The sequence below is a fragment of the Phyllobates terribilis genome, unplaced genomic scaffold, assembly GCF_046119375.1.
Source record: "Phyllobates terribilis strain yellow unplaced genomic scaffold, ASM4611937v1 Scaffold_296__1_contigs__length_2355070, whole genome shotgun sequence".
Taxonomy (NCBI): Eukaryota; Metazoa; Chordata; class Amphibia; order Anura; family Dendrobatidae; genus Phyllobates; species Phyllobates terribilis.
The window spans coordinates 1,082,922-1,101,594 of record NW_027363056.1 but is presented as its reverse complement, the minus strand read 5'-3'; the positions used below and the strand labels follow the sequence as shown (position 1 = coordinate 1,101,594).

Below are 18,673 nucleotides of genomic sequence, written 5' to 3'. Positions count from 1 at the left end.
TACTTTGGGGGTGCTTTTCTGCAAAGAGGACAGGACAACTGCACTGTATTGAAGGGAGGATAGATGGAGTCATGTATCTCGAGATTTTGGCCAACAACCTCCTACCCTCAGTTAGAGTATTGAAGGTGGGTCGTGGCTGGGTCTTCCAGCATGACAATGACCCAAAACACAGCCAGGGCAACTAAGGAGTGGCTCTGTAGGAAGCATTTCAAAGTCCTGGACTGGCTTAGCCAGTCTCCAGACCTAACCTGAACCCAAGACAAAATCTTTGGAGGGATGTTGCCCAGCGACAGCCCCAAAACCCGAAAGATCTGGAGAAGATCTGTATGGAGGAGTGGGCTAAAATCCCTGCTGCAGTGTGTGCAAACCTGGTCAAGAACTACAGGAAACGTCTGACCTCTGTAATTGCAAACATATATATTGTATCAAATACTTATTTCATACAATAAAATGCAAATTACTTATGTAAAACTCCTACAATGTGATTTTCTGGATTTTTTTCAAGATTCTGCCTCCCACAGTTTCCCTACTGTAAGTGTGTGTGTGTGTGTATATATATATATATATATATATATATATATATATATATATATATATATATATATATATATATATATATATATATATATATATATATATATACACTGCTCAAAAAAAATAAAGGGTACACTTAAACAGAATATAACTCCCAAGTAAATCAAACTTCTGTGAAATCAAACTTTCCACTTTTATGAAGCAACACTGATTGACAATCAATTTCACATGCTGTTGTGCAAATGGAATAGACAATAGATGGAAATTATTGGTAATTATCAAGACACCCTCAATAAAGGAGTGGCTCTGCAGGTGGGTACCACAGACCACATCTTAGTACCAATGCTTTCTGGCTGATGTTTTGGTCACTTTTGAATGTTGGTTGTGCTTTCACACTCATGGTAGCATGAGACGGACTGTACAACCCACAGAAGTTGCTCAGGTAGTGCAGCTCATCCAGGATGGCACATCAATGCGAGCTGTGGCAAGAAGGTTTGCTATGTCTGTCAGCGTAGTGTCCAGAGGCTTGAGGCGCTACCAGGAGACAGGCCAGTACACCAGGACACGTGGAGGGGGCCATAGGAGGGCAACAACCCAGCAGCAGGACTGCTACCTCCACCTTTGTGCAAGGAGGAACAGGAGGAGCACTGCCAGAGCCCTGCAAAATGACCTCCTGACTGCCATTAGGTACTGAGATGAGATCCTTGTGAGACCATATGCTGGTGCGGTTGGCCCTGGGTTCCTCCTAATGCAGGACAATGCCAGACCTCATGTGGCTGGAGTGTGTCAGCAGTTTCTGAAAGATGAAGGCATTGAAGCTATGGACTGGCCCGCCCGTTCCCCAGACCTGAATCCCATTGAGCACATCTGGGACATCATGTCTCTCTCCATCCACCAACGTCACGTTGCACCACAGACTGTTCAGGAGTTGGCGGATGCTTTAATCCAGGTCTGAGAGGAGATCCCATAGGAAACCATCCGCAACCTCATCAGGAGCATGCCCAGGCATTGTATGGAGGTTATACAGGCATGTGGAGGCCACGCACAATACTGAGCCTCATTTTGACTTGTTTTAAGGACATTACATCAAAGTTGGATCAGCCTGTAGTGTGTTTTTCAATTTTAATTTTGGGGGTGACTCCCAATCCAGGCCTCCATTGGTTAATAAATGTGATTTCCATTGATGATTTTTATGTGATTTTGTTGTCAGCACATTCAGCTTTGTACAGAGCAAAGTATTCAATGAGAATATTTCATTCATTCAGATCTAGGATGTGTTATTTGAGTGTTCCCTTTATTTTTTTTTATATATATACAGGGGTTGGACAAAATAATGGAAACACCTTGAAACATCAACAAAAGTTAGTTTAATATGGTGTAGGTGTTATGATCTGCTACAAGAACTAAGGAAAGAAAGGGAATCTGTCCCTACAATAAGACTGAGCTGATTCCCTACGTTGCAGCGGGCGACCTGTTCCTTGTGAACAGACCCGCCTTCGTCCTCAGCTAGTCTGAACGCAGACCTATAGAATAAAGGGAGGGGTCCCTAAAAGAACTAAGGACTGGGACAAAATTGGACACCTCCTAGCAGATGTTGTAGAGGAGCAAAAAGACAAACAGACAAAAAGTACTTAGAGGTCCAAAGGACCAAACGAACTAGAGAAATAGGTACAAAAGCACCTGGCTAGATAGAGAGTCAAATAACACTGAAGTCCAGCAAAGCCAAAAGGGCGGGGCTGGATTAAATAGGCAGCAGGTCACGTGACCACAAAATAGAAAAAACTAACAGAAGAGTTCTAACAGTAGGTCCACCTTTTGCGGCGATTACAGCCTCAATTCTCCGAGGTATGGATTCATACAAGGTGTAAATTGTTTCCAAAGGAATTTTAGCCCATTCTTCAGTTAATACACCCTCCAGTTCTTTGAGTGACGATCGCGGCGGAAATCAACGTCTAACTTGAATCTCTAAAATCGACCATAAATGCTCAATAATGTTGAGGTCTGGGGATTGTGGGGGCCAGATGAGATGCTCAACTTCATTAGAATGTTCCTCGTGCCATGCTTTAACGATTCTAGCTGTATGAATTGGTGCATTATCATCCTGAAAGATGGCGTTCCCCTCCGGGAACAGTGCTTGAACCATAGGATGCACTTGGTCGCCCAAAATGCCTAAATAATCTTGGCTGTTAATTCTTCCATGAAGGGATATCATTGGCCCGGCGGATCTCCACGAAATAGCACCCCAGATCATCACAGAACCTCCGCCATGTTTTACAGTTGGGAAAAGGCAGTCTGGATGGAATGCTTCTTTCGGCTGTCTCCAAGCGTACACTCGGCCGGAGGTCGGAAAAGGGTAAACAATGATTCGTCGGAGAATATCACATGTTTCCACTGCTCGAGGGACCAATTCTGGAGGTTTCTACACCACTCTAAATGCTTGGAAACATTTGTCATTGAGAGCAGCGGTTTTGTAATTGCAGCTCTTTCGTGGAATCCAGATTTGTGCAGCTCCCGACGAACAGTTTTCGTGGAAACTCGGTTCTGTAGGTGTTCATTGAGCTCAGCAGTGATTTTCAGAGCCAAGGTCTTGCGATCCTCTCTCACAATTCGCTTTAGAGTCCGAAGGTATCTGTCAGTCAACTTCGACTTCCAGCCGGACCTGTGCTTTGCTGTGGACGTTTTTCCTTCTCTTTCAAACTCAGTCATTACTTTGGAGACAGTAGCTCTTGACACGCCAAGCATTCGGGCACTTTCTGATACACTAGCGCCTGCCATACGAGCACCAAATCTGAGAGGTCTGCCATTGGTATCAGGTTCTCATCAATGTTTTTACAATTTCGCAAAACAAACAGTTAATTTACATACACATATCACATAACACAAATAATCAACTACAAAACATTATAAACATGCAAACCGTGACATATGATAACATGTTCGAAGATTATGATGCCAAAACGTTAGGTGTTTCCATTATTTTGTCCAACCCCTGTATATACAGTACAGACCAAAAGTTTGGACACACCTTCTCATTTAAAGATTTTTCTGTATTTTCATGACTATGAAAATTGTACATTCACACTGAAGGCATCAAAACATGTGGAATTATATACTTAACAAAAAAAGTGTGAAACAACTGAAAATATGTCTTTATATTCTAGGTTCTTCAAAGTAGCCACCTTTTGCTATGATGACTGCTTTGCACACTCTTGGCATTCTCTTGATGAGCTTCAAGAAGTAGTCACCGGAAATGGTCTTCCAATGATCTTGAAGGAGTTCCCAGAGATGCTTAGCACTTGTTGGCCCTTTTGCCTTCACTCTGCGGTCCAGCTCACCCCAAACAATCTCGATTGGGTTCAGGTCTGGTGACTGTGGAGGCCAGGTCATCTGGCGTAGCACCCCATCACTCTCCTTCTTGGTCAAATAGCCCTTACACAGCCTGGAGGTGTGTTTGGGGTCATTGTCCTGTTGAAAAATAAATGATGGTCCAACTAAAACGCAAACCGGATGGAATAGCATGCCGCTGCAAGATGCTGTGGTAGCCATGCTGGTTCAGTATGCCTTCAATTTTGAATAAATCCCCAACAGTGTCACCAGCAAAGCCCCCACACACCATCACACCTCCTCCTCCATACTTCACGGTGGGAACCAGGCATGTAGAGTCCATCCGTTCACCTTTTCTGTTTCGCACAAAGACAAGGTGGTTGGAACCAAAGATCTCAAATTTGGACTCATCAGACCAAAGCACAGATTTCCACTGGTCTAATGTCCATTCCTTGTGTTCTTTAGCCCAAACAAGTCTCTTCTGCTTGTTGCCTGTCCTTAGCAGTGGTTTCCTAGCAGCTATTTTACCATGAAGGCCTACTGCACAAAGTCTCCTCTTAAAAGTTGTTGTAGAGATGTGTCTGCTGCTAGAACTCTGTGTGGCATTCACTTGGTCTCTAATCTGAGCTGCTGTTAACCTGCGATTTCTGAGGCTGGTGACTCGGATAAACTTATCCTCAGAAGCAGAGGTGACTCTTGGTCTTCCTTTCCTGGGGCGGTCCTCATGTGAGCCAGTTTCTTTGTAGCGCTTGATGGTTTTTGCAACTGCACTTGGGGACACTTTCAAAGTTTTCTCAATTTTTCGCACTGACTGACCTTCATTTCTTAAAGTAATGATGGCCACTCGTTTTTCTTTACTTAGCTGCTTTTTTCTTGCCATAATACAATTTCTAACAGTCTATTGAGTAGGACTATCAGCTGTCTATCCACCAGACTTCTCCACAACACAACTGATGGTCCCAACCCCATTTATAAGGCAAGAAATCACACTTATTAAAGCTGACAGGGCACACCTGTGAAGTGAAAACTATTAACGGTGACTACCTCTTGAAGCTCATCAAGAGAATGCCAAGAGTGTGCAAAGCAGTCATCAAAGCAAAAGGTGGCTACTTTGAAGAACCTAGAATATAAGACATATTTTCAGTTGTTTCACACTTTTTTGTTAAGTATATAATTCTACATGTGTTAATTCATAGTTTTGATGCCTTCAGTGTGAATGTACAATTTTCATAGTCATGAAAATACAGAAAAATCTTTAACCCCTTAAGCCCCGCGGGTGGTTTGCACGTTAATGACCGGGCCAATTTTTACAATTCTGACCACTGTCACTTTATGAGGTAATTACTCTGGAACGCTTCAACGGATCCCCCTGATTCTGAGATTGTTTTTTCGTGACATATTGTACTTCATGATTGTGGAAAAATTTCTTCGATATCACTTGCGTTTATTTGTGAAAAAAATGGAAATTTGGCGAAAATTTTGAAAATTTTGCAATTTTCAAAATTTGAATTTTTAAGCCCTGAAATCAGAGCGATATGTCACACAAAAGAGTTAATAAATAACATTTCCCACATGTCTACTTTACATCAGCACAATTTTGGAACCAAAATTTTTTTTTGTTAGGGAGCTATAAGGGTTAAAAGTTGACCAGCGATTTCTCATTTTTCCAACAAAATTTACAAAACCATTTTTTTATGAACCACATCACATTTGAAGTCACTTTGAGAGGTCTTTATGACAGAAAATACCCAAAAGTGACACCATTCTAAAAACTGCACCCCTCAAGGTGCTCAAAACCACATTCAAGAACTTTATTAACCCTTCAGGTGCTTCATAGGAATTTTTTGAATGTGGAAGAAAAAAATGAACATTTAACTTTTTTCACAAAAATGTTACTTTAGACCCAATTTTTTTTATTTTCACAGGGGTAACAAGAAAAAATGGACCGCAAAATTTGTTGTGCAATTTCCCCTGGGCACGCAGATACCCAATATTTGGGGAAAAACCACTGTTTGGGCGCACTGTAGGGCTCGGAAGGGAAGGAGCGCCATTTGACTTTTTGATTGTAAAATTTGCTTGAATAATTAGCGGACACCATGTTGCGTTTAGAGAGCCCCTGTGTGCCCAAACATTGGAGCTCCCCCACAAGTGACCCCATTTTGGAAACTAGACCCCCCAAGGCACCTATCTAGATGCATAGTGAGCAGTTGCAACCCCCAGGTGCTTCACAAATTGATTCGTAAAAATGAAAAAGTGAAAAAAAAAAACACTTTTTCATTGTTACGAATCAATTTGTGAAGCACCTGGGGTTCCAAGTGCTCACTATGCATCTAGAAAGGTGCCTTGGGGGGGTCTAGTTTCCAAAATGGGGTCACTTGTGGGGGAGCTCCAAAGTTTGGGCACAGAGGGGCTCTCCAAACGCAATGTGGTGTCCGCTAACAATTTGAGCCGATTTTCCATTCAATTTGTTAGCGGATACCATGTTGCATTTAGAGAGTCCCTGCGTGCCCAAACATTGGAGCTCCCCCACAAGTGACCCCATTTTGGAAACTAGACCCCCCAAGGCACCTATCTAGATTCATAGTGAGCACTTGGAACCCCAGGTGCTTCACAAATTGATTCATAAAAATGAAAGTGTTTTTTTTTTTTACTTTTTCATTTTTACGAATCAATTTGTGAAGCACCTGGGGATTCCAAGTGCTCACTATGCATCTAGATAGGTGCCTTGGGGGGTCTAGTTTCCAAAATGGGGTCACTTGTGGGGGAGCTCCAATGTTTGGGCACACAGGGGCTCTCCAAACGCAACATGGCGTCCGCTAACAATTTGAGCCGATTTTCCATTCAATTTGTTAGCGGACACCATGTCGCGTTTGGAGAGTCCGTGATGTGCCTAAACAGTGGAGCTCCCCCACAAGTGTCCCCATTTTGGAAACTATACCCCTCAAGGATTTTATTAAGGTGTATAGTGAACATTTTGAACCCAGAGGTACGGCACAGAATTTGTTTACATTAGGTCATCATATTGAATAAGTTGTCATTATTCTTGAGCGCAAGTGCTCGCTACTTGAGTTTGCATCGGGTACTCAGGTATGCACCATGTACAGCGTGTGCTCGAGTGACATGCTCGAGTCCCTGCTCCGCATGTTTCACGGTTATTAGACACCCAAAAAAAAACATGCGGGGATCGCTCGTGCATGGCAGGCAATCCCCGTAAAGTTTTTTGGCCGCGAAACATATGGGGCAGAGACTCGAGCATGTCACTCAAATACCCACGATACTCAATGTATACCAGAGCACCCGATGCAAACTCAAGTAGCGAGCACTTGCTCTCAACACTAGTCGCCATATCGTCATCTTTTTTTCTTACTTTTGAAAAAAATCCCAACCCCAGCCCTAACCCTAGCACAACCCTAACCATAGCACAACCCTAGCCCCAGCACAACCCTAGCCCCAAACCCAGCCCTAACCCTAGCCCAATCCTAACCCAAGAGTTTATTTTTGACGCCGTTCCTTGTGCGGTATAAGTGATTAGACGACTTTATTCTTCGGGTCGGTGTGATTACAGCAATGCCAGAATCATATGGGGTTTTTATGACTGACAGCTGTCACACACTAAAAGACGCATTTTTTGTAAAATCTAGTTTTTGCATCGCCATATTTTGAGAGCTATAATTTTTCCAGATTTTGGCAGACAGTCATGTGACGGCTCGTTTTTTGCGGGATGACTTGACGTTGTTATTGGTGCCATTTTCAGGCACGTGACATTTTTTGATCGCTTTCTATTCCGATTTTTGGGAGGCAGAATAAACAAAAACCAACAATTCAGGAATTGTTTTTTTTGTTTTTTTTTATTCTGTTCCACGTGTGGTAAAATTGATGAGGTAGCTTTATTCTTCGGGTCAGTACGTTTACAGCGATACCACATTTGTATCATTTTTCTATGTTTTGGCGCTTATACACAATAAAAGCTATTTTATAGAAAAAAATATTTTTTAGTATCGCTTTATTCTGAGAGCTATAACTTTTTTATTTTTCGGCTGATGGAGCTGTATGGCGGCTTGTTTTTTGCGGGACGAGATGACGTTTTCAGCGGTATCATTTTTATTTATATGCGTCTTTTTGATCGCGTGTTATTCCACTTTTTGTTTGGCGGTATGGTGATAAAGCATTGTTTTTTGCTTCGTTTTTTTTTTTTTTTTTTTACCGTGTTCACTGAAGGGGTTAACTAGTGGGACAGTTTTATAGGTCAGGTTGTTCCGGACGCGGCGATACCAAATATGTGTACTTTTATTGTTTTTTTTTTATTTTTTTTATAATATTTATTGATGGGTACATTATATTTTTATTTTTGGTGTATTATTTTTTTTATAATATTTTTGCACATTTTTTTTTTTTTTTTTCCACTTTCACACAGTTTATACACTTTATTACTTTGTCCCACTCTGGAACTTTCACTTTTTTTTTTCTGATCGCCTGCATGGCACAGGAATGGAGTACCATCCCTATGCCATGAAGGCTGTCAGAAGTGCACAGTGTGAGGATTGCTTGGAGATGCACTGCGCATGTCCAAGCAATCTTCCTGCTCTCTGGTGACCCGGATGTTGTCATGACGACATCGGGTCGTCATGGCAACACCCGGGAAGCCTTTGCAGACTGCGCTGGAAGCCGGAAGAGGAGGGGAGTATCGCCGATCACCTCCCCTTGCCCCCGCAATGCCGCGATCGACTTCGATCGCAGCATCGCGGGGGTTAATGTGCTGGGAGCGGTGCAGGACCGCTCCCTGCACATAGTACCGGGTGTCAGCTGTGACAATCAGCTGACACCCGGTACTATCAGCTGACACCCGGCGGCGATCGCGCCCGCACAGCCTGTGTGCGCGCGCGATCGCGATGACGTACTAATACGGGTCTGGCTCTTAAGTCCCAGGGCACAGACGCGTATTAGTACGTCAGATGTTATTAAGGGGTTAAATGAGGTGTGTCCAAACTTTTGGTCTGTACTGTGTATATGTATATGTGTATATATATATATGTATATGTGTATATATATGTATATGTGTATATATATATATATATATATAATATATATATATAATATAATATATAGTAAGCAGACAGACAAGCACGGCAGGTGGACAGGCTGGCGGGCTGGCGGGCACGGCTGGTAGACGGGCTGGCGGGCAGCATGGGGACCTAAGAACTGACAAAGGTTAGGAGGCCAAACTAACACGTTGCACAGGCACCTCCATGCTGGGGGAGGTGCCTTATATATTACCTGTCCTCCAGCCATTGGCCGGGGACATCTTAGGACGGGGCACGCGGCCCCTTTAAGAGACAAGGAGCACGCGCGCGCCCTAAGCACAGTGCCCAGGGTTCTGCGCACACGCTGGACGCAGCCAGCGTAAGAGACAAGCTGCGGCGCGGGAGACACCTGGAGGGGGCCGCAGTGATAAGGAGGTCGGCGTCTCCGCCGGGCAGGAGGCAGACATGCCAGAGCTACAATTGATACAGGGTTTGTCTCAGTATATAGCATAAGGAACAGATAACGTTAAGCATCACTAATATTTGTGTATTAATTAATAGTCAATTTTGAAGTTAATTAATATCGGACCCCAATAGAGGTGGAGAAAGTCCCCCTGTAATAACTATAGTTTAGAGGAAACTTTCTGCCCTATTTCAAATAGTAAAATAAAGTAATAAAACAAAACCACCGTATAGATAAAGAACAGTACAGGCCTGTTAGAGACGCTGCTGCCCCTGGATGTACTGAGGTATATCAAGGCCTCACTAGGGGCAATTTTACCCTTTCCTCCCTGGTTGTAATCAGCCATTTTGACTCTTCTGCACATGGTGGGACACATGGGACTGAGAAGAAATGCTATTCTGTCTTTGTAAATGCCTTTTCTCCATCACAATATTGCTGGACTCCTCACAATAACAATTCCTTGCAATATGTCCAAAGTGACCACATTTATATCAGAGCAATATTTCCTCTCTTTTTGTACCTGACCATTTGCAATACCTGCAATATGCCCAGAGCCAGCACAGGCAGAACATCTAACACCCGCCGTGCTGGATTACGGGCCCCTAACAGAACATACTTCATTCTGTTTGGATCTGCTATACTGTTCCATTACTAGGGAGGCACTTTTAACCGCTTCCCGACCGCCCACTGTATATAAATGTCGGCGCTGCCCGGGCTCTGAGCAGCGCCGACGTTTATGAACCGTCGGTGGTCCTGCAGCGCTCAGGACCCCCAGGGTCCTGCAAGCTCTGCGGGTGTGGTGCAGAGCAGTAGCATGACCACCTCCGGGTCTGAAATGTACGGTGTCCTGCTAGGCCCAGCCTGCAGCTGAGTCTCGCAGGAGACACTGACAGTGTAAAACTGTCAGCAGAGCTCGCATGAAATGCAATACATGTCTATTGCATTGCATGAGAGCAGGGATTAGAAAAATAAAAATTGATGTCCTATAAAGGGACCAAGTAAAAATGGAAAAACAAAAGTAAAAAAAAAATTTTTCAAACTGTTAAAAAAAAATCACAAAATAAATAAAATTAAATAAAGAAAATATTAAACCAATAAATCCGTATATTTATGCAAAAACAAAAAAAGTACACATATTTGGTATCGCCGCGTCCGGAACAACCCGATCTATAAAACTGTCACACTAACCCCTTCTGTGCACACCGTAAAAAAAAAAAAAAAAAAAACGGAGCTAAAAACTATGCTTTTTCATCATATCGCCAAACAAAAAGTGGAATAAAATGCGATCAAAAAGCCAAATGGAAATAAAAATGGTACCGCAAAAAGCAAGCCCTCACATGACTCTGTCGGCTGAAATATGGAAAAATTATAGCTCTCAAAATGTGGCGATGCAAAAACTAGATTTTGCAAAAAAAAGCTTCTTTTAGTGTGTGACAGCTGTCAATCATAAAAACCCGATATGAATCTGGCATCGCACCGACCCGAAGAATAAAGTCGTCTAATCACTTATACCACATGAGGAACGGCGTAAAAAATAAATAAAACCAATTCTTCACCTGCTACTGATTTGTTTATTCTGCTTCCCAAAGATAGCAGTAAGGCTCGGCTCACATTTATCCTGCACTCTGCGCTGAGCGCTTACACCGGGGTTTCCGTGTAAATATCTGAAATACGTGATTCAGAGGAAGATTCCCTGTAATGAGGCAGATGGAGGCACTGTGGACGCCATCTGGCCTGTGATGCCACGGTGTCAGTTTTTTTAGGCGTGCATAAGAGTGCGGTTGGCCACAGTTTTGTGCACTTCTGAAAAAAAGGACACCGCTTAACAGAGGCCAGACGGAGTCCAGAGTAACTCTGCTGCCTCATTACAGTGAATGGATCCCGCGGGGGTTTCATCTGAATTACATCACTTGGAGATTTAGATGGAAACCCCGATGTAAGTGCTCAGCCTAGAGCGGCGGATAAATGTTATGTAAATTGTTCCCAATAAAAGCTTCAACTCAGTCCTCAAAAAAAGCTAGTCCCCACTCAGGTCCGTTATCTGTTAAAAATATAAGGGACTTCCAAGTTACTGGTAGCAGAAAGGCTCTGGAAAAGCGAAATGGCCCTTGCACCCCAAAAGAAATTCAGAAAATTTTGTGCTCCCAAATTCAAATGCCCCCCTCCCTTCTGAGCCCCACAATGTGCCTGAACGACATTTAGGGTCCACATGTTTGGCATTCCTGTAGCGATGAGAGCTTGCCTAATTTACAGGTGCATGTCTCCAGAAGCACGAGCTGGGCACAACGTACTGGTCACTACAGCGTATTGGTCACTTCAACGGCAGTTTTAAATTTTCTCTCAGCATCCTCCATTGCTGCTTGTTTCTGGAAAAGACCCATGGAGTCAAAATCGTCACTACACCTGTAGGTAAATTCCCAAAGGGGTATAATTTCCAAAATAGGGTCACTTGAGGGGGGATTCTGCTCTTCTAGCACTTCGGGGCTGTGTGTATGGAGTACACAAACTATTCTACAATAATTTGTTCTCCAAGAGTCAAATAGCGCTCCGGATCTCGCCGTATGGCTAAGCAGTACTGTACAGCCACATATGGGGTATTGCCACATTTAGAAGAAATTGTGTGACACATTTCGGCACCATTTTTACCCATTGCCCTGTGTGAAAATGTAAAATCTGAGGCTAAAACATTTTTTTGTGGTAAAAATATAATTATATTTTCTTCAATGCCCAATGGTATAAATTTAAAAATTTAAAAATACTCACTACTTCCCTAGATGAATTCCTTGAGAGGTGTAGTTTACAAAATGGGGTCACTTGTGGGGGTTTCTGATGTTTTGGCATGTCAGTGACTCTTCAAATTTGACATGGTGTCTGCAACCTATCCCAGCCAACATAGCGCTCCTTTCTCTTCCGAACCCTGCCGTACACCAAAGCATGGGTTTTCCCCCACTTATGGGGTACCCTTATGATAATGCAAAATTAGGGGATGAAAATTTTTTTGGTGGGAAAAAAGTAAAAAGTTTATTTTTATGGCTCAATATTATAAACTTCTGTGAAGCACATGGGGGTTCAAAGTGCTCACCACACATCTAGATAAGTTCCCTAAGGGGTCTAATTTCCAAAATGGTGTCACTTGTGGGGGGTTTCCACTGTTTAGGCACATCAGGGGCTCCCCAAATGCGACGTGGCGTCCGCTAATTATTTTAACAAATTTTACATTCAAAAAGTCAAATGGCGCTCCTTCCCTTCCGAACCCTACAGTGCACTCAAACAGTGGTTTTCCCTCACATATGGGGTATCAGCGAGCTCAGGAGAAATTGCACTACAAATTGGATAGTCCATTTTTTCCTGTTACCCTTGTGAAAATAAAAAATTGGGTCTAAAGTAACATTTTTGTGAAAAAAAGTAAAATGTTCATTGCTTTCTTCCACATTCCAAAAATTTCCGTGAAGCACCTGAAGGGTTAATAAACTTCTTGAATGTGGTTTTGAGCAACTTGAGGGGTGCAGTTTTTAGAATGGTATTACTTTTGGATATTTTCTGTCATAAAGGCCCCTCAAAGTCACTTCAAATATGATGTGGTCCCTAAAACAAATGGTTTTCTAAATTTTGTTGGAAAAATGAGAAATCGCTGGTCAACTTTTAACCCTTATAGCTTCCTAACAAAAAATTATTTTGGTTCCAAAATTGTGCTGATGTAAAGTAGACATGTGGGAAATGTTATTTATTAACTATTTTGTCTGACATATCTCTCTGATTTAAGGGCATGAAAATTCAAAGTTTGAAAATTGCTAAATTTTCACCAAATTTCCGATTTTTTTCACAAATAAGCGCAAGTGATATCGAAGAAATTTTACCACAATCATGAAGTACAAGATGTCACAAAAAAAATCTCAGAATCAGTAAGATCCGTTGAAGCGTTCCAGAGCTAGTACCTCATAAAACGACAGTGGTCAGAATTGAAAAAATTGGCCTGGTCACGAAGGCGAAAACAGGCTCTGGCGGGAAAGGGTTAAAGTTGTTATGGACGTGACTTAACTACCATTGTGCAGTGAGTCTGTTTTCCCTAACGTGATGGATATTTCTTGTTGCTAAAACTGATATTTTTTTCACGTTAAACCTTCTTTTTTTAAACTTTAACGACCGCCGATACGCATTAAAACGGCTGTCGTTAAGGGGCCTTATTGCCTCATTGCTGTTTTAAAACTGCAATCAGGAATAAGAGAATATTGCCACCCGATAGGTGTCAGCTGTATGTATGTATGTAATACTAACGGCCCCATACACGAGATAAGTGTTGGCTGAACGATCATTTGGCAGACGGCTATCTCTTCCGACTCCTCCATACACAAATATTCCAGCTTTCCTGTGGTCTGTATGAGAGAGTCGCCTCCAGACTCCTCTATCGGAGGATTATCTACAGGAAGAACAATCGGATTAACCTCTGACATCATCTGTCAGGAGGTCCCCAAATACTTTATGTAGTCGACCAAACCCTGGAAATCAGTGCTTTCATGAAACTTTAGTCTAATATGTATGGGGGCGTTAAAAAGTAACTTATTGGACGCTGCCTCTGGCCCGGCCTAATAGACTTTTCTACATTGCAGACCCAGACACCATTATTGGTTATTTAAGTATCGTAGTAACTAGGCAGTGAGCCGAACTCTGTCAAACCATCTTAGATGCCATGTTTGCTCTTGACAGCAGCAAGTGGTTAAACTGCCAGGGTTGGTGTAGCAGCCGTACCTGTCCCATCCCTGCGGTGCACTTCTATGTTCTGGTGCCCAAAAGAGTTACTTTTTAACATGTTAAACATTTGTTTTAAAATAATTAACAAAATGTTAATATCTGCTTTTTTATGGAGTTTTTCTTGTAATGTATAGGAAAGCCTAAGGCCAGAAATAGACTCCATAAAACACTGTACATGGAGACTTTGGCATCAAATAACTCATGTCCTGGTGAGACTGCTATCAAATAATTTCTGTCCACGGTGTTTGTTTAAAGAAACAAGCTTTTATAAATGCCTCAAACTTCTGTGTGTGAATTAGACCTGAGCTCTAATGCGTTAGAAGATGACAGTCTGGTGAAGACAGGAAACATATAGACGGCCATTGATGATGTAGTTTGTGACAGACACTGGCTAAATATATTTATAGAGCCGTAGTAGAAGATGAAGATGTCGTCCTCATCATGAAATAGTTATTTCTCATGTCACATGTAATGAATATCTCCTGCAGTATTGCTAATGCCGTTTCCAGTGTCAGTAAATGAGACGAGAATTAGCAATAAGGTTCAGGAGTCTATGAAAAACGTATTCAGCTGCCGGCGCCGAGGAAGAAACTGCTTGTTGTCTGTGGCCTAAAATATATAGGTTTTATTAGTAGATGTAAAGAAGAAAACTAAATACTGTAAAATAATAATTCTCATATGTTTCCCTTATTATCTCCAGTAATTGTATTATTACACAGGATTTTTATGATGTTACATCGGCTCATCTTCTTCTTATTCAGGTCTCTACAATATCAGATCCTCTCAGTGAATATATTCTATTCTATATCATATAATATATTCTATATCAGAGAGTTTTCCTGAGAGTTTTCAAAGATCGTTATGGACACAGACAAGATGGCGGAGAGGATATTACACCTCACCCTAGAGATCCTCTTCCGGCTTACAGGAGAGGTGAGAGATTCTGATGACGTCACATTACATCATTCTTATCTATGGGAATAACAGATGGACAGAACTGGAGAGGTGAGGACTCTGGAAATGTCTGGAGTGAGATTTATTAATGTGTCTCTCCATAACCAGGATTACACAGTAATGAAGAAGACCTCTAGTGAGCGCCGTCAGGACCCTGTGTCTGAGGGATGGGGAAGACCCCTGAGCCCAATCACAGGACCTCCACCTCACCCCCTGATACATGAGGACATCAATGACCAGAAGATCCTAGAACTCACCTACAAGATGATTGAGCTGCTGACTGGAGAGGTGATACTGCTGGGAATGCTGGGACATTATACAGTAACGCTATGAAGGGATCGAGGGGATGACTGTATCATTGTATGTGTAAGGTTCCTATAAGGTGTCAGGGTGTAGCTGTCTATTTCTCCATGGAGGAGTGGGAGTATTTAGAAGGACACAAAGATCTGTACAAGGACGTCATGATGGAGGTTCCCCAGCCCCTCACATCACCAGGTAATAGACAGGACTAAATACACACGGCCTATAATTATCTGTATGTAAAGAATGAATTCAGTCCTGTATGTGTTTCCTCCAGATCTATCCAGTAAGAGGACAACACCAGAGAGATGTCCCCGTCCTCTTCTTCCACAGGACTGTAAACAAGAAGATCCCAATGTTCCTCAGGATCAGGTAGATGGAGAGAAGGTGTCACGAGATCTCCCCTATTGGTCTTGTTTTATCCACCAGTATTATATGGTTTATACTTGTGACTTGTACAATATTGTTTCAGGGTGAAGATCTGACCCAGATTAATACTACAGAGACATATGTGAGGGGTGATGAGCGGTGTAAAGAGGAGATTCCTACATATGACTACCCAGGTGAGTAGTAACTACTAAATGCAGAGAAGTCACAGATTCTTCTCAGTCACCGGCTGTGGCTGCTTTATCGGTGGTGTAGTCCGGCGGTATCACAATCGTGTGATCACCATTTTGCATCTAGACCAAAACCTTCTCTTCCACCAAAAACTGTTCAAATGACTTTGGACATTGAAAGTCCGTTTCTATACAACTTACAACCTGGAAGATCCACCTACCAAGTGAAATTAGAAGATCCTGACTTTTACCTGCCCAGGTCTGTAAACTACCAATCCAAATGACAGCATATGTAGAAAGTGCTGAAAAGTTAGAAAATCACTTGAAGAAAAATATTATGATGGGCCTGTAAGAGAAAGTGGAGGGTAATGATGGTGTTGGCTTCCTAGATCCCTGATATCTTATTAGATGAATCTACCTTCTCTCCCTTCTGTGCAGCTGAATGTTCTCATATGGTTTCTACAAGACCAGGTCCAGTCTTTATGACCAAACCTCGCTTTTATGATCGACAACACTAAATGTGCAGTGAGGGCCAAGTGTGAATTTCTGTACAATAACAACAGAGTTTCCCTTTATCCTGACTTTTCAAACTATCTTCAAACAGGATTGCGATAAACTACGTAAATAACATTACTCCTGTGCCATGATATATCTCTAAGCTGTGCGTGGCTGATTGCTGTAATATACATCTATTCACGCCTGCAGGAGATGTGGTGGCATGGCTCCAGCCCTGGTTTCATGGATTCACTCCACGTCATAAATTCCATTATGTTTTCAATCCTAAAGAATTCAGGTAAAATCTCTCCTAAAATGGGGGCACTAATACTTTCTCTACTCTTCTGTTCAGGACTCATAGTAGCTCCAACGGTCCACCATAAATGAGTGCAACTCTGGTTTAGTGTTCGAGTTCTCCCCCCAAACATACGTTGTTGTTGGGGATGTAACATGTTTTTTCTAATAACCCCCCCCCCCATGACAGCACACCGGAGGATGTAACCCCACCCTAAAAGGGACAGGAAATATGAAGAGGTTTAAATAGCCCCTCCCACATCCTCCCTTCTGTGTTATTTCCTGTCCCTATCAGGGATGAAGAGGTCATCCTTGGTGTGCTGGGCCGGCGACAGGCACTGGGGAGAAAACTACAAGCCGAGCAGCAGAGGATCGAGTGGTTTACCTCTCCTCCTCACATGCGCTGCTCCCATCTCCTCTGGATTCGGGACCCCCTCCTCCAGTCCTCGCCTTCGGCAAAACCTGCAGGATATTCTGGCCGGAAGCCTCTCTGAGCTCTCCGGCCCATCTCCTCCTCCTTCTCTCTCCCCTGCTGGATGCGCGGGTGATGCCGGTCTTCAGGATGTGGAGCGCGCGCCGCTGCGCCATAGGTGACGCCGGGCGGTGGATGATGACGTCCCTTCCGCCAATTATGCATTCCACGGTGGAACGCAGCAGGCTCAGTGGGGGGAAAAGCGGCGATAGCCGCCGGTGATCACACCTATCTTCACCTGGACACTGGGAGAGGAGCCCTCTAATCAGAGGGAGGCACAGGTCCAGTCGCCCATAAAGAAGCCCTGGACAGGAAGACATCTGCAGGTAGGACAAAACCATGTCTGTTGAAGCATCTTCTCCTTCTGCATCTGTAGAGCCCAGCCCCGGGCCGGTCCCAGTATGTATGGCACTAGTAGTCCATCTCCCAGATGAAGGTAATAGTGATTATAGCTCCCTTTCCCTTCTCCCCTCTCTTGTAGGGGGACAAGGAACCTGCATCTGGAGACAAAGCTAGACCGTCACGCAGATGTCCCATCTGTACAAAAAAGCTATCGTCCTCCCATAGAAAGCCCCTATGCAAGGACTGTATGGAGAAAATTATCAGGCAGGAACAGCCTTCCTTAATGGAAGAAATAAAGGGGATTGTACGTCAAGAAATCAAATCCTCCTTAGCCTCGTTCCAGGAAGAAATTGGTGTTCCCTATACACCAGAGTATTAGGGACTAATACTAAGCAAAAGTTGTAGCACTGTGTACTTACCTCTGCTTCAGCCCTCACGTCCCGCTGCCAGCCTGACTACCAGTCCTGCCCGCCAGCCTAACTACCAGTCCTGCCCGCCAGCCTAACTACCAGTCCTGCCCGCCAGCCTAACTACCAGTCCTGCCCGCCAGCCTGACTACCAGTCCTGCCCGCCAGCCTGACTACCAGTCCTGCCCGCCAGCCTGACTACCAGTCCTGCCCGCCAGCCTGACTACCAGTCCTGCCCGCCAGCCTGACTACCAGTCCAGTCCGCCAGCCTGACTACCAGTCCAGTCCGCCAGCCTGACTACTCTCCCGCCCGACAGTCTGTCTACTGTTCAGTCCACCAGTCTGTCTATGGGCTCTGCCCACTTGCTTACCTGGAAGCACCTGCCTGTTACCTGTCGTGACTGCCAACCTACTTGCTTACCTGGAGGCTCCTGCCGTGCCTACCAGCCAGCCTACCTGGAGGCTCCTGCTTGTTACCTGCCGTGCCTACCTGGAGGCTCCTGCTTGTTACCTGCCGTGCCTACCTGGAGGCTCCTGCTTGTTACCTGCCGTGCCTACCTGGAGGCTCCTGCTTGTTACCTGCCGGGTCTGCCAGTCCGTCTACCCAGATCACCCGCCAGCCCGCCTGCCGTCCTCATCTGCTGTAGCGGTCAGTCCCTGCCTTCTGACCCATGAGAGTCACCTGCTCTCATACAACGTCTGGCCCAGAGTAGCACCTGGTCCCTCTGCTCGGTCCTTCCCTGGTCACGGAGTCGATTGAG

General features: G+C 43.8%; 2 protein-coding genes across 2 annotated transcripts in view; both read left to right on the top strand.

Annotated features, from left to right (window-relative positions):
* The window catches only part of LOC141220436 (uncharacterized), an 84,216-nt gene that overhangs the window by 59,173 nt on the left and 6,370 nt on the right, over nucleotides 1-18,673 (top strand). The window lies entirely within an intron of this gene.
* Nucleotides 1-18,673, top strand: part of LOC141220439 (uncharacterized) — a 35,888-nt gene that overhangs the window by 15,809 nt on the left and 1,406 nt on the right. Inside the window, exons 2-6 of the mRNA XM_073666358.1 lie at nucleotides 14,853-15,024; nucleotides 15,154-15,333; nucleotides 15,417-15,540; nucleotides 15,623-15,717; nucleotides 15,818-15,908. Of these exons, the coding sequence (XP_073522459.1) occupies nucleotides 14,953-15,024; nucleotides 15,154-15,333; nucleotides 15,417-15,540; nucleotides 15,623-15,717; nucleotides 15,818-15,908 (562 nt within the window). The 5' untranslated portion in view covers nucleotides 14,853-14,952. The remainder of the gene's footprint in view (nucleotides 1-14,852; nucleotides 15,025-15,153; nucleotides 15,334-15,416; nucleotides 15,541-15,622; nucleotides 15,718-15,817; nucleotides 15,909-18,673) is intronic.